Source organism: Copadichromis virginalis, linkage group LG8, assembly GCF_057382275.1.
Source record: "Copadichromis virginalis isolate Kocher_CV1m ecotype Utaka linkage group LG8, C_Virginalis_male_GT1.1, whole genome shotgun sequence".
In the NCBI taxonomy this organism is placed as follows: Eukaryota; Metazoa; Chordata; class Actinopteri; order Cichliformes; family Cichlidae; genus Copadichromis; species Copadichromis virginalis.
In genome coordinates this window covers 26,091,258-26,107,679 of record NC_140625.1, presented here as the reverse complement: position 1 = coordinate 26,107,679, position 16,422 = coordinate 26,091,258, and the positions used below count along the sequence as shown (strand labels likewise).

At 38.7% G+C, this 16,422-nt stretch overlaps 1 protein-coding gene across 2 annotated transcripts; it reads left to right on the top strand.

Annotated features, from left to right (window-relative positions):
• The first annotated feature begins 425 nt into the window (after window positions 1-425).
• LOC146703550 (plexin domain-containing protein 1-like) lies at window positions 426-16,048 on the top strand. 2 transcript variants are annotated; one of them, XM_085466809.1, is made up of 13 exons: window positions 426-986; window positions 8,116-8,276; window positions 11,489-11,632; window positions 11,718-11,787; window positions 11,888-12,010; window positions 12,096-12,214; window positions 12,345-12,444; window positions 12,701-12,793; window positions 12,884-12,965; window positions 13,034-13,094; window positions 13,180-13,297; window positions 14,407-14,564; window positions 15,302-16,048. In XM_085466809.1, the coding sequence occupies exons 1-13, from the start codon at window positions 911-913 to the stop codon at window positions 15,425-15,427; spliced, it is 1,431 nt and encodes a 476-aa protein (XP_085322935.1). In that variant the 5' UTR covers window positions 426-910; the 3' UTR covers window positions 15,428-16,048. The 2 variants fall into 2 exon arrangements, with proteins under 2 accessions (XP_085322935.1, XP_085322934.1); XM_085466808.1 differs by having other exon boundaries at window positions 427-986; window positions 12,698-12,793.
• Window positions 16,049-16,422: the final 374 nt, after the last annotated feature.

Genomic DNA, 16,422 nt, shown 5'->3' with positions numbered 1-16,422 from the left:
TCATATAGTCCTGAAGACCAAACTACCAATCTGTACCTAATGAAATTGTCAGAGACTTATATAGCACTCCTAGAGGGAAAAGAAACTGGGAAATAAAAATGGTCACCATAGCGCCACTATCAACAGCACCTAAATAATTCCAGGTTCTTCTTTTTCAAGTGTTGGACACAAAACATATTTACCTCATCAAATAATCTTCTACTACCAAGAGTAGAAAAACAGTTCTTTTCAAACCTTTCAATTAAAAATGTGCATTATCTCTGTAACAGACTACAGAGGAAGTTCTTCTCAAAACGCCAACCATTTAACTACCACATTTGTTTTGGTTCAGCTTGCTTCCACATGGGGGAGACATGCTCCTCCCATCTTCAACACCCCCTTTTTTTCTACTGTGTAAGGAAAGGAAAAAAAATGTAGAAATACATAAATATTTCCTCATTTTGGGAAGTCTTCTAAAAATCCAGAGCTCTGTTTTGGAGAAAACAGAAAAACACAAGCGAGACAGACAGACATCCAGAGGGGAGGAGGTGAGACAACCGAGTGAAGAGCTAATTCAAAGATAGAAATGTGACTGAAGCAAAGGAAGAGCACAGAGAAAACACATCTCTTCACTTCAGCTGTTTATCATCTCTCCTGCGTTATGGACCGATCATCTGAGACAGTATTCTGAGGGCCAAACAAGGGCAAAAAAGGAGGAGGGAGAAAAGCAGTAAAACTTGGCTGAAGTGAGGAAACAGCAATTGTGTGGGTGAGCAGAGGCGAAGAGACAGAGACGAAAGGTGGGGGAGTGGTGGAGTGAGGTGCCCTATTCCTTTACACAAAGTGAGAGGGGAAACTGGGGAAAAGAAGAAGAAGAAGACGACAAGGAGTGATCAAGAGAAGGGGAAGGAGGGAGAAGAGTCAGCCGGACATGGGGCTTTATGCTGTTCTCCTCATCTGTCTCTCCCAGGCTGAGCTAGGCAGAGTCTGGGCTCAAGAGCATGAAGGTAAGCCCCCTTTCTTTAACGTCAACACCCAATACAGATCTACAAACAACAGCACCATTACGACTACCTTTTTGCACAACAGACTGTCAAGTGCCACACAAAACAGCTTCTAAAAATCTCAGTTAAAGTTAATATCACACACACACACACCTGAATTTGTTGTCACTAACTATGGAAGGCTTAAAATGCTTTTTGGCACTTTTTATGGCATGTCTATGGATACGTGCATGCGTGAAGTTAACTGGTCTCGTGGTAGTTCTCACTGTCAGTCACAGGAAGCACATAAAAGATGGTGTGCGAGTCTGGATTTTTATTTTCTCTCTCTTTTCATGATGCTATTCCAAAACTTCTGTATTTCCAGTTTGGAGGGGGGAAAATAAATGTCTGGGGTTCATTTGCTTTAATAATACTGATCCTGTGAATGAGAATTTTGGATTTTAACAAATAAATATTTGAGGGTTTAAGATTCATTTCCAAAGTAAAAGATGAAAGTCAGTCAGTGAGAACAGCATCTGAGCTAGGATTTCTTAAATTTGGAAAGTTTCATCTCAGACTGTGTCTCATCACCTGCTCTGTGCATTTCCTGTATATGGATCCTCTGCCATCCTATCTGTAGGTGTGTGTTGGTGCGTGTGTGCATGTATGTATTTTTGTTCTCCTTGGAGATATATTATTTTTAGCCAGCCCCCGTTCTTCCGCTGTTCCTCCTCCTCCTCCGACAATCAGCAGTGCTCTAGTTTCTCTGGCCTCTCCTGTGGTCCCAGTTCCTCTGATCAGGGGCCTAGCTCTGCAGAGGACAACCAGACATACAGAGAGACAGATCTCCTCAAATATACGGTCACACGAAGTCCAGCATAATGTCCAGGCTCATCTTTCCTACTAACACTCCAAAACCAGTGATCCAGATCAATTTATTAGAGTCTCCCTCGTAAAGATGGATTCATATTTGGGCCCTGTAAACTCAGACGTTTTTAGATTAGTGTTCTGTTTCAACAGAAAGTAGAACAGCTCTATACTAAAAAGGAAGTGCTGGAAGCTTGGTAATTAAATGACTACACGCTCAATGACTTATCCAAAGGAACGCCTGACTGCAGATGATGCCAAATCTCTTTTACAGAGCAGATAATAATACAGCAGAGTTAGGTAAAAAGACTACATGGCTGTCCCAACTTTCTCAAAGGTCAGGACCATCAAGACTGTTTACACATCTGCAAATTTCAGTGTAAATTTCACAGAAGTTAAACACCACATAAAAGATATGTGTGGATTTTATGAATGCTGATATATCCATGTACGTGTTGCTTTTATAAGCAGGATATCATCATATTATATCAAATCTGTCTGAAAAATACCAGGAAAATACCTGTGCTAATGAGTTTGTGCAAAAGCAGGCAACACTGTAACTATGAGTCTATAAAGATGCTAGTTGCTAACGTGCAGTAACAGTGCTAACAGTATTTAGCAGTCAGTATCCTTAGCATGTTAGCATGCTAACTTTTGCCATTTAATCTTAAATACAAACAACATGTGGCCCAGGTATCTGGGCTAAAAGCACTAGATGAGAAGCCCAAGTTTATTCACTAATCATCTTCATGTTAGCTGAACCAAATTTCCACAACAACCAATCCAACTAGAACCTAATGGAAGAAGCACAGTATAGGTTTCTGGCACAACCACCTACGTTCAAGGTGGAGAGGAAAAGGTCTGACTTTATGGTCTTGATGGCTTTGATGATGCTGATAAAGGTCAAAAGCTAAAACACGTCAGTCAAACAATAATGCAGTGTCAGAGCTTAAAAGTCTTAAGGCAACAGGGAGTTTTTTGCTTAAAAATGCCTTTGCTGCAAGACCTCTGTTGGTCAACAAATGACAGCAACCTATGTTTCGTATGCACAGTCGTGCACTTCTAAAGTTGTGCGATAACCACCTTGGCTTGAAATCTAAACTATAATCACAAGGATCTTTAATGACAAAGTAGCTTTAATTTATATGTATGTACAAGTAACCACTATAAGGGACTGGATCTGTGTTACCTCTATAGTTTCCATTTGTAGTCCAAGTTCCTAATGACCAATCATGTTTGAGCAGATTCTGGTTGTGTACAGGCAGACAATCTGCACGAAGAGCCAAACAGACATTAGCCAAAGGGTAGTTTTTTTAAACCTGACGATTTTTTAGCTTTTTCTTAGCTGAAAAAGCTTTTCTGCATAACAAACAGTGAATAGAAGACGGAGGACAAAGTCTTGGCCTGGACATCGCCTGAACACTCCGGAAACCTCCAAAAATTGGCAATGGACTCCAGAAGCGAGGGTTACCAGATGTCCCACTTTATATGGGAATGCACAGCATATTTGTCCCTTGTTCCGCCGTTCCACATACTGAGATGATGTATCGCATTTTGATTGGAACTAGTTTACAAAAGTGAACACATGTGGGTCTCACAAGAAACACATGGTTCAAAAAGAGATTCGCTGACCTACTGCAACCCAAAGATCAGTAGGCGGGAGAAGAGCAGCTGAAATAATATTTAAAGTTTTTAACAGTATTTACAACAGAAAAAGGGAATGCACAGATATATAAAGACTATAAATATACATTGTGGCTTTCATTTATATTAATAATAAGTTGTGGAAAATTGCTTTCAAATACAAAACAGCATTTTCCAATAGATGGTCATTGCTAAATCATTAATTTAAACTTTTGTGTATTTATTAAGTTAGACGTTAAAACGTGAGACTACCTCTAGCCCCATGTGGTTAACATTTGCCTCATGTAGATGGATTTGCACTATTAAGAGTTTTTTAAACAATGTGGCATCTATACAAGACTATTTTGATTTTAATCTGATCGGCTGCACTTATCATTTCAAGGGGCAGAACATTATTTTCCTCTGAAGTCATTTCTTGGTTGCTACTGCACATTTCTTACTAAGGTAATCTCAGATTTATGACTATAAATATTAAAGCACTAAATAAACAGTTAACTACAACTGGCCAAGCACATCTGCAAACTCAAATCATATGTCATCTGGACTGAAAATGAAAGATCTGTTCAAAAACATAAACAACTGACCCTTGTCAATTTGTGCACATTAATCTAAACACCACATTTTTCTATTTATTTTCAGGTCTTTATCATTCCAGCTGCTAGTGTTTGCGATTGTGTGTTATGGTTACTGCTGTTCTGAGGATAAGGTGCCAAATAGGTCCTCCCACGCTACTAGCTCCAGGCTGGTTTTAACACAGATCACCCTTTTAAAATCCAAAATAATAAAACCACTGCACTGAACTATACTGAGTCGACAAGCGATGACCTCGTCTTGTGATTATTGTTCCCTAATCCCTGTCCTGACAAAGCACGTAATACTGTGTCTCATTTCCACCACTAGAAAAGAGTGATAGGGTCAAGACTTTGATTGTATCTTGAGATTTAATCTGCTCTCGTGTGCTGTGTTTGGACAGTGCACAATAGTTCACTCTCTTCAGTGTGTCTGCCTCTGGAGCAAAGATGTTGGCCTTTTGTTCTCTGTTGATGGGCCTGCAGATAATTCTCTTTCCCCTTCATTGACCAAGTACATGCCCTCGATGTATTCCCGCCTGTACTCAAACTTCAAAGTGTTGCACATTTACCCAGGAAAATATTGTTTTCAGAAGAAATGTATTTTTCGCCCATGGACTTGATCCATCTGAGCAGACTGAAAGGCCATTTAGCTTTTGTCTCAGTTTAGGAACGTGGCTCTGGTTTTTGTAGAGCCTTCAAAAAATACTTTCATACAGAAGAAAATATACCCTGTTGTGTTTCTTAGATATCTGTCTTTGACAACAGATAATGAGGTAAATTATAAGGATAAGTAAAAGGTTTGTGTGTTTATATTGTTATTATATTACAGCTTTGCATTTTCATACTTATAAAGGAAAAAAATAGAGCAAAAAATGAGAGAAATGGAAATAGGAGTGTGTAACATGGTACTGGCATGAATGAATACAATCCATGTATCAACAGAGCAATGTATATGGTTCATCAGGCTGTGTCCTAGTTTGACAACACCCACTAGATTTGTGGCGGTTGCTGCAATGCAGACACATGTGAAGGTACAGTGGACACCGCTGCCATGCAGGTGCCATCTCCTCAAAATAGCGAGCATTTGTTAAGGGATTTAATGTTTCTTAATCAAGTCAACAGACTTGGCACAGAAATAAGGATTTTCTGCTGTTGGATATGTGAGGTTGGCTAAAAAAAAGCAGAAAATCTGACATCCTGCAGATGCATAGATGTAAATTCAAAGGACTGTCAGAATGTGTTTCATGCCTTTGATTTTATTTAGCAGCAACATCAGAGGGCATTTTTGCAGTGAAGCCACTGACTATTCACCCGTACATCTGTCACACATCATATCTGTCGCGTCAACAATTAGACCATTCATCAGCATAGGTTTTTTTTTTTTTTTTTTGCACCAGTTTGCACATTCCCAGTGCAGGGTCCACACGCACATGTGTCTGCCAGACATGATGCTACTGAGGCCTGTCTTAAGTCCAGGTCCTTATGCAAAGCCCAGCACACTTTTGATGTTGAAGTTCATCCAGCCCCACATGCAGACAGTTAGATAAGGTTAATGATGTTTCAGGAAAGAAAATGTGAACACTTGGAAGATCTGTAAAGCAAATCTCAAAGTGACCTATTGTAAGGGTGGCAGGAAAAATCTAAGTATAGTCATGGTCTATTAGACTGTAGCCTAAACTGCGCTAACTTGTGTGCAGCCCCTGAACTCCCCTTTTCAGTTTTCCTGCTCCTCAAAGCTCCTCCTCATTGTTTAACTCTGCTGTTTGAAGCCTCCTCCGCTGTTTAGTGATGATGATGATAAGTGCCAATCTGACCCAGTTAGAAGCTTTTTGTTCTGCAGCAGTGAAATTAGCTTCCACCGCACCATAATCAAACAAGATTCCTCATTAGCACAATCTCCCCCGAGTGTGTAATAACCTCTCTTTTTCACTTGTCCTATTTTGTCCCTTAAGACTTTTTAATTTAATATCATTCTTACTTTAGAAAAATTAACATTTTATATATATTTATTTTATGCACTCTCTGTTTGTGTGGTATCAGGTATAACTTTGTGGAGTGCATGTTTTTTGAATCAGCGAAACAATCAAAATACAGGCAGTTAATGTTGGGCTTTAAAACCGGACAGGAACCTTTTGATGTTGAAGCCACAAATTTCTAATTTTATTTTATTTTTATAAAACTAAGTTTAACTATATTAGGTGCACAAAAACTATAAGGTCATAGCCACCGTGACACGTTGGCTTGTGAAGTCCCATTATGAAGCCTCAACCTGAGTTGTACGCCAAGGCGCTAGATAATCCTTCTTTCTGACAAATTTTATTTTATTTTATTTTATTTTATTTTATTTTATTTTATTTTATTTTATTTTATTTTATTTTATTTTATTCAGTATGACACAAAATGAGCGACTGAGCCCATAAACTCATCAGCAAAGTGTTTACAGAGGCCTGGGACGAGGGCCACTTTCTCTTCTTTTGCAACCACATGTATTTCCCCCTGGTGATCGTTAAAAAGAATGCAGTTTTAAGATACATTAAGACCCAGGAACTACATCCATCTTTTTCAGTCTTTATGATTAGGTGTGAGTTAGTCATAAATATTCATTGTAGTTTTTGTATTAATATATAGTCTATATGTCTATATAAAAGATGGAAAGCAATGTCAACGCAGAAGTGCCTTAAAGCAGCTCCCCTCTCCCCCAGCAGAGATTGACTCCACTGGTCACAACACGAAGTCTGATTGTATAGATGACTGTGAAAAAATTACTAGTAAAACTACTAATAGTTAATTTACCGCCTGTGTTAAGAAACTGGAAGGTTACAAAGCTATGCCTATGCAGCAGCGATTTGCTTTCCTGCCAATCTCACTTTCAAGCACGTTAGCAAGTCCAGCCTTTGATCTTAGGTCATCTTAGGATCACAGTCAAAGTTTTCAGTTCATACCAGAGCTGCAGGATGGGGTCATGGTTGGGGGTTTGTGCAGTTCTTCAACAACAAACGGTGAAAAACATTTTCTACAGGCCTATTTTTTTGTACACAGGCCTTTCATGTTAGATGAGACAGGGGAGGAATACAAACTACTGCTAAACTTATAATCTGGCATTAACATTTTAATCATAACAAACTGTCAATCCAATAAAACAGCTCCAGACTGAAGGGGGGGGGGGGGTTATCCACATAATTTTGGCCATAACTTCGAGACGGGGTTCATCTTTCTCACACTGAAGGGAATGTTCATAACATGCTGTTAATTAATAGCTCAGTTCAGTGAACTAACAGCTCAGAACCAGACAGCAAAGGGAATTTAATCCCTCTGTTTCAGAGGGAATAATGAGCTCTTAACCCTGTAGAACTATCAGTGAGTTCTGCTGATTTTGCAACTGCCAACTAAAAATGTGGACAGTGAGTCATAGATCGGTTGAAAAAAACATAAACAGCCATCTATGATCTGTTAAGCAGATGTCACGAAAGCCCACACAAATGTAGGTGGTCAGTAGAGATGTGAGTGCTCTAAAAAGATGCACACACAGACAAACCCCCACAATCCTTTTGTACATACACAGGGATTATTTGAACAAAGAACAATGTTGGCACCACATGATTAAAAAGGAATCATGCCCCTATTTCTGCATGACAGATGTATACAAAATCTACGGTGTTGTTTGTGCTGATCTTATTTCTGTCTCTGTGTGAGTTATTGCTCCGTGACCTCTAAACATGGATTTAATTTTCTTTAGATATGTATGCCTGTTAATGATCCAGATTATGGTAACCAATAAAGAACAGATGTGACCACAGAGTTTAAAGTCAAAGTCATTATAATGTCTATAACACAGTTTTCACACATTTTGAGAGATAATTACATTATCTTGTTTTTCCTCAAAGTAATTGTGATTTAGTAAGCAAGTCTGTGGCTTTTTGTTTGTTGAACTCTTATGTCTCAAATTGATGGTTAACAACAGGTGAGAGATTATGTGGTGAGAGTATTTATTCATGGATTAAATCCTCAAGAAGTACATCATCGTGAATGAATCTGCATGTATGTGTGTGCTGCTGCTTGTGTTGTTCTAGATGCATGGAGTGGAACTGCTTTGGAAGATCCGTCCAGTTTTCACAGAACCAGGAGAGACCAGCAGACCCCACACAAACACAGGGAAGCCCGCAGCTCACAGGCTGAAGGAGGAGGAGGAGTTGATATCAGTCCCCTGCCTGACAACATGACTCGCATAGTGGTGAGATGCAATGACTGATTCATGGCTAAGACCTTAGATTACAATAGTGACAGTAGGAAAATCAACTATTTTAATATGGCCTAAATTCTGTTCATAGAAATGACGCTCCCATTGCTCTTTTACTTACAACACATACAGTAAATATCAAGTTTAATGTAAGCTCTAAAATAATGACATCATGCCTATGCTTGAAGCTAAAGCTACACAGCGTATAGCTGTTCCTTAAGCTTTCAATCTCTCTAATGGCCAGCAGGGGGCATCTGCTCTGGTTGTGGTCCAGCTAGATGGCCATGAGAAAGTGAGCTTCATATCAGTCGATTTCATACCAAAGTAAACACTTTCCTAATGTCTTTACTGTCTTAATTGTTTATCTTATTCTTATTGTATTCCAGTGTTCTCTAACTTTGCACTGTCCACTTTCTGCTGTAACAAAACAAATTTCCCCCGTCTGGGACTAATAAAGGTTATCTTATCTTTTCTTAGATGGCCAACTCTTTTTCAATTGAGAATAATGTTCATTTAGAAAATTATGGTCCTATTTAGAATAAAACAGATGTTTTTGTGTTGGCAAACCTTTTGTAAGACTGCGATGGCCAAAACCGCCAACAGTTTCTTATAGAGCCACTTTCAGCTGTCATAACTCTAAGTTGGTATGAGGTTTCCTGTTGAGCAGATATGCTGTGTTTGGTTTTTTGCAAACATGGCACTGTGCATAATAACCAAACATCTTCAATTTGGTTTTATGTTTCCAACGGGCACTTAGGATTGCAACTGTGCAAACCTTAGCATGCTGTTATGTTCTTTCTAGAGAGAAGAGCAGTCCAAACAACCCATATTATTCAGCCATTTTCTAACTGTACTGTCTTGAACTTTAAAAGTTCTACAGAGGAACTGTCTACAGAGTCAGTTTTGTTGCTAAGTTTGTATGTTGAGACTGCGTCACTGCATGTAGCTTCAGAATGTGCTGTTTGTATTGTATTATCTAACTCTGCTAAAATTATGCTAAAATTAGCCTAAACTGCATAATACTTCCTTATGGAGGGCTCATTGTTGTAGAAAACTGTACAGCCACAGAGCTACAACCAGTAAGAGCATGAGAAAAACTGCCCCAAAAACTGTGACCAGTGAGAATGAGGTCAACACAGCTGTGCAAGTCATTGTCAGCTGAATTACAGAAATGAGAATTCTTATATTTATTGGTTCTGCAAGAAAAAGGGCATTAATAGCTGCCAACTTAAAATGACATTAGCCTGAGGGATAAATATCCCCTACTTATTTTAGGAAAACTAAACCATCCATTACACCAAAGCCAAAGAATCTTTAGTGTCAATCAATATAGTGATGTTTACATGGTTATTATAATCTTTAAACCAAGAAACAAGTTACTTTCACGAACGCTGCAGAATTAACCTAACCATAGGCTGGGGTATCACAGGTTGGTATGCTGACCCCTAACAACATTTTAACCTTTAATATAGCTCATTGTTATCTGTGTATGACAATATGAAGAGATAAATGTGAGGCAAACTCTAACTGTAAATGGCTTTGGTAATGATATTGTGCTGACAAGTCAAGTAGCTACTGCCAAGCCAGAAAAAATAAAGTTTAGTCAAAGGTAAAGCCTGTAGCACATCACTGTCCTGTGCCATTTTCCAGTCATTATTTTAGAAGTGTGTGTCTGCGTGTGTGTGTTTTTAGTGCATGGGATGAGGTTTTATGAGTGTCTTACCTCCTAGACTCATCTTTCACTTCAATCAGCCTCAGTAAAAATTAGCCCAAATAAATTGTGTTCTACGTTTTTTTCTTCCTCTCCCTACAATTCAAATTGAAAACAGACCACATACTTGTGTTGCCAGCTTACAGTGTTTGTTTAAGCATGGCTGCGCACGAGTATGTGCATGTGTGTGTGACTCACTTGGATTGGATCACAAGTAACCCTGTTATAATGCTGTTGCTGCTGCTGCTTTTTTAGGGGGAGGCCTGATCCCAATTTCCAAAACCCTCCATCTCCTGTCCAATCAGAGTCACTTCAATAAGTCAGTCAGCTGTGAGGGAAAATAAATGATTATTCTCCTCACCTAGAATCCCCCTAGAAAATATAGGCTGGTGTCAGGCAGTGGAGATGGAAGAAAAAAGTGGGTCACTTGCTGTAAGTGGAGCAGCCGGAGCTGCATTTAACTGCTCCACTTTCTGAGCCCATACTAAACCCCAGAACCATTGCTCTCTGTCACCTTCAACTATGCTATACATTAATAATGCCATCAAGACTGGAGATCTGTATGAAGACACAAGTGCTTGTTGTCAAAGCCAATGTGTAAACAGCTCCATCAAGTGGCACTATGTGAGAAGGACTGAAGGGAAAAATCCCTGCATGACTCACTGAGTTTTATCCCAGTTGTTTTTTCAAAATAAGACATTTTTGCTTTTTTCACATTATTTTTGAGCTGATCGACTAAATAGTGTTTTTTTTTTTCACTTCACACTTACACTAACCTAAATATTTTTCACAAAAAAGGGGAAAAAAGGTAAGACTGTACTTTCATCTAATACCAGTAATAATACCTGTAATACCTGTACTACAATATGGTGCAGCGAATAATTATAAGCTTTATTTAACTAAGTAAGCCATTAAGAGCAGAGGAAATAGAGTAGCTTAAAACATATATATCAAAATGTAAACACTGGAAAATCTCAACAAACCAACTCACAAAATGCTGCCTCCTGTTGGTGAAAGTCAAGTTCTGAAGAAGGTAATTTAAAAAAAAGTACCTTGTACAAACACAAATGTAAGAAATCTGTTTAGAACGATGATAAATGTTTTGATTAGCTATTAGAAACTGGTACAATAGGATGCAAAAATCCCCCAAATGTTCATAAAGATGAGTTCTCTTTGATAAGATTTCTTCTCAGAGATATGTAAAAGGGTAAGATGTTCTATTTTTTTCATTTGTTATTATTATATGGAAATGCACGTAGCAATCCTTTAGACTACTAGTTTAAGATGTACATAAAACAAGATTGAAAACTATGCATCTTTATTTTGGAGTGGCTAGAGCTACCCAAAATGTATACATTTTGAATTATCCAGTCCTGTAGTAAGTCATTGATTTCAATATAAATCAGTCTATTTCATACAGAGACCTACTCTAAACTACCTCACCATGATTAATGTATTCAGGAAACTTGTCTAATGAGTGACCTCGTTCTCTCAGGAGGACTCCCAGAAGTACTACAGATGGCAGAGTTTTGGTCCAACAGACACACAGACTGCAAGCTTGTGGGTGGATATGGACAACCTGCACAAAAACCAAGTCAGAATTCACGGCATACTGTCCAACGCGCATCGACAGGCAGCGGTGAGATGAGCGTTCGCACATTCAAGCACTAATGTCTGATTTACAGACAGATTTAACCACATCTGACATGTCTTCTTATTCACAGAGAGTGGCACTCTCCTTTGATTTCCCCTTCTATGGGCACTACTTGAGACAAATTATTATAGCAACTGGAGGTAGGTCACATGCTTCAGTTTAAAGATGTGCTGTTCGACCATGAGGTAGAGGTGTTTTTAAAATCTTTAACAGTTCACTTCTCTTAATGTTTCTCTTCAGGTTTCATCTACATGGGTGAAATAACTCACAGAATGCTAACCGCCACCCAGTATGTCGCTCCCCTCATGGCCAATTTTGACCCTAGCTTTACTAAAAATTCAACAGTGAGGTACTCGGATAATGGTAGGTAAAGGTTCCTCTATGAAGTCTCTAGAGTTTGGGAGCTCCTGGGTATCTCTGACTGGCCTTTGTATACTGCTTTGCCCAGGAAATTTATTTGTCGTGCAGTGGGACAAAGTGCGGTTAAAGGACCGAGAGGCAGCGGGGCCTTTTACTTTCCAGGCAGCGCTCCACAAAAATGGAACAATTGTTTTCAACTACAAAGATGTAAGTTATGTATTTTTAATCAGATGTAGCAAAAAATATAATTCCACCACTTCAATATTTTGTAAAAAACACAGCTCAGCTTGAATGTCAGGTTTACCAGTGTCAAAACAAACTTCTGTTCTTTTTTGAGATCCCATTGCCAGTGGAGGAAATAAATTCTACTGAGCATCCGCTGAAAGTTGGACTATCTGACGCTTTCATGGGACACCTCCCTACATCACTGCTGTCAGGTCAGTTCCTTTAAAATAAAAAAGAGATGCTTCCTCTACTGTTAATTTAAAGTAATTATTCATATTTTAGTAAATTATTAAGCCAGTTAAGGCAGAGGAGTAAAAGCAGAAACTAAATACTTTCCATTACAAGTAGTTCAATTTGAACAGGAGTTAGTCCCCTCTCAGAAACATGGAGAACAGACTTCATTTTAAGTTTTCACATGAGACTTAATACAGAAGAAAGGCTGACATTCAATTTTTGTCTTGATAGAAGCAAAGCGGCGTACTATCTATGAGTATCATCGTGTTGCCATTGACACCACAAAGATTGTGAGCGGATCAGCTTTTGAGTTCACACCTCTGCCCAGTAAGTTCTGTTTCAAACTAGTTTTTGTTCGACAGCCTAGCCTCATTACTCACCCCGTAACTGCGTAATGATGCGATTCCCGTTCCCCAGCTTGTCTTCAACACACATCCTGTGATCTCTGCCTAACATCCAACTTGACAAGCAGCTGTGGCTGGTGCAACACACTTCAACGGTAAGACAAAGTTCAATTCGTGATGTTATGAGACTCTCGCCTTTTATCACTTTGCTTTTCATTTCTAGATGTTCTGATGGTATAGACCGACATAGACAAGAGTGGCTGGATTACAACTGCCCTGAAGAGGTGAGACTCATTACCATATTACACAAGAGAGAGATGAGCAGCTTTGTTACTGATTCCTGAGTCATTCTTTTCGGCATTCACTCAGGCTAAAGGCATGTGTGAGGACTACAACACAGTTCTACCTGAAGCAACTATGAGCTCCTTTAATCACTCCTCTCCAGGTCCAACCGTTTCAGTGCTTGAAGAACAGCCTGTTACTAGGGGTGAGTTGGAAAATACAGTGCTGGTATTTCAGCAAAAACTCAGTCCCACAACTGGTGAAGGATTAATGAAGGAATATTTAATTGTTTATTTTTTGGGGGATCATGCAAAATGTGACCCTTTGTGAATAGATTAAGGAGAAGCAGAATTACTAGTAGCTCTCTGACTTCTGAGCATTACAGAATTAAAGCTGAATTTCCATAGAGAGCATAAGCATTCAGGTACCAGCTGCACGACTCAATATAAACAGTAGATAGCCCCTAAATCTGTGTCAGATTTAAACTTGTACATCTTTGCAAACATTTTCAGAATGTAAAAAATAACAATAACAGAAAGCTTATCATAAAGCTAGTCTCACTATAAAATTATGCCTAATAATTGCTGAACTTATCTATGTATTTATATATGAGATTTTGTGTAGATCTTTTCAAAGACATGTTTATGTAAAATCAAATGTACCTAAGCAAATAGGAGTGCCTTCTGTTGCATTGGCAGGGACACTTTTTATGAATAACTAAATTTTCACTTTTGACAGTAATAATCAGAAGAAACCATTAGAAGTGTGTGAGCAGAAGCTATGATTTCCAAAGCTTGTAATCTAACCAGGGGTAGGCCCCAGGGATCAATCCTAGGACCACAATTTATTCATTCAATATGTTCAAAAATTTTAAGTTCATCTATATGTTTCTACTTATTTATTTGTATAAATTCTGCTAATTAAGAACCCACTGATTTTAAATCTCATGTGTTCTATTATCATAGTTAAATAAAGATTATGTAAGTGTCAAACTCAACTTTAATAAAGTCCAACAGTAAAGTAGTCAAATATTTGTTTTTCCATGTGGACTTTGGGAAGAGACTGATGATTGTTTTTTAATGTTTTTCTGTTGATTTTCTGTGTATACAGATTTTGGGGAGATTTACTGTAAATACAAACAAGTGAACATGAATTTCTTTTTTTTTTTTTTTTAATTTGAAAACGAAAATTGTCCCCACTTAGTTTTAGGAAGTTGGCCACAGAGTTTTCCAAAGTAAAGTCCATAGTTAGCTACCTAGGCATTTCTATATTTAGAAATGCTTTAACAGGAGCAACAATCTTCCTTCCTTTCAGATATACAGACGAGCCCTCCAAACAACGGGATGACAGAGAACACGGCCATCATCGCAGGCGTTGTGGCTGCTCTAGTTCTGCTTGTAGCTCTCACCTTACTGGCTGTTTACTACATCAACACACATCCCACAGTGGCTCCACCATTCTACCTCATGCAGGTCAGAAAAACAACATCCAGCTCTCATTCCCTCTGCAGTAGGGATGGTCACAGACTTTAATTTTCTTTTAAAATATAGAGGACCTTTTCTTGTCTTAAAATATATGTTTTCCCTTAATTTCACTTTGACCTGGTGGGCTGTAATATACTGCTATGGTCAGATGGTGGTGGTAAAGTTGTTTTAAGCCACTGTTGAAATACATCATTGATGCTGGTATTAAAAGGAATGTAGATTTAAGGCACTTCTGCATTGGCTTCCCTTTTAAACCTGGAAGTTATGTCCATCTTTTATAATGTCTACATAACTACCAGACTTCAGACAGGTGAAACGTGTAAGCATGCATACTCTGTCACTGGGTGACCAGTTTATTTCACAGGTCAATGAAATGACAGATTCACCTGATGAATGAGAAGTGGGTGATGTTCATGTGTCTGCAAAAAGACTTGCAGAAGTCTGTGACAAAACAGCCCTGAACACTGGAAACACTCTCCTGATGATCTTTAAGCTCCAATGGGCCAATGAGCTTGTGGCTTCACAGTAAAACCCACTCTTGACTTGAAAACACTCACCTTTAAAATTCATAAAAGCACTTGCAGTAAAGTTTAGGGGATTTATGGATGTGCAATAGGCACATCCCAGTGGCTACATTCATCTTTTATGCCGTCTATGGTTGAAGCCTGCATCTTCCCATTTGCCTGCTAGGTGGTCTTTACCTACTACTGTTTCTCTGTCTGCAGCGACGCACCAATAACTACTGGCCCTCTATGAAGTTCCGCAATCAGGGCTGTCACTCCAGTTATGCTGAAGTCGAGCTCGGGGGCCATGAAAAGGAAGGCTTCATTGAAGCTGAGCACTGCTGCTAAGGGTCTAGGACTTGCAGGACTCAATCAGTGGAAGAGAGGACACCATCTTGAGGAAAACTGCGGTACTACAGGAGGATGAATATGGACATTCAGGCTGACCATCAACACAAGATGTCCTTACTCCAACCTTTGAGGCTGGACAGTGTTTACTGTAACTGCTCTTGTAGCTCTTGCCAGCTTTCTCTGTGTCTTTTGCTGTTTGCCATCACACAGAGGATTAGCCATATTATCTAAGGGTTGGAGGGTTTGAGAGGAAGACGGCAGTACAGAAATGATGAGATGCAAATGTCCAAAAGCCAATGATGCAAGGGCCTGTCAGGGAATGAATTAAACTAGCCTTCATACTGCAAATCAATGTACCACTCAACTTTACTCTGTGTTTTTTGTTTTTATCCATTTTATGGAGTCACTTTTGTTTCATGAAACTTCTACGCGAGCAACGATGAGTTCATAAAATGTTATATCTATGTGGACTTCACTACGACAGATATTTAGCTTTATAGCTGATAGTGATTATAAGGATGTATGTTGTTTGGATGAATTTTAGAGACGTGTTATGAGGGTTTTCTTTGAACCTTTCTGTTTAAATGTCTTCTAATAAAAGCTGGTGACGAGTCTGGATTTTGATCTCAAGGTCATAGTCTGGTGAGTGACTAACATCTATTTAGATGGTTTTCAATTTTTATAACTAAATGAATGAGCCTTAAAATATAAGGAAACAGCATTAAAGATACTATTAGAGAAATACCTTATGTGGGCATTAATACTTCATGTGCATCTAATTTTTAAAAATAAATTTACATTATAGCTTAAGCACTGCTGTGATAACAACTCAAAATGACTGCATGTATGGAATTCATTTTTTATGCAAATTTATTTGACAGCAAATGCATCTGTCTCGCCCTGAGACAGCTAGGATGGATGGAAATTTTTCTCCTTCCTTGCTGAAGTCCCATGATAGGTTAAAAAATTGCAAAAATGTAAGGTATTTAGGG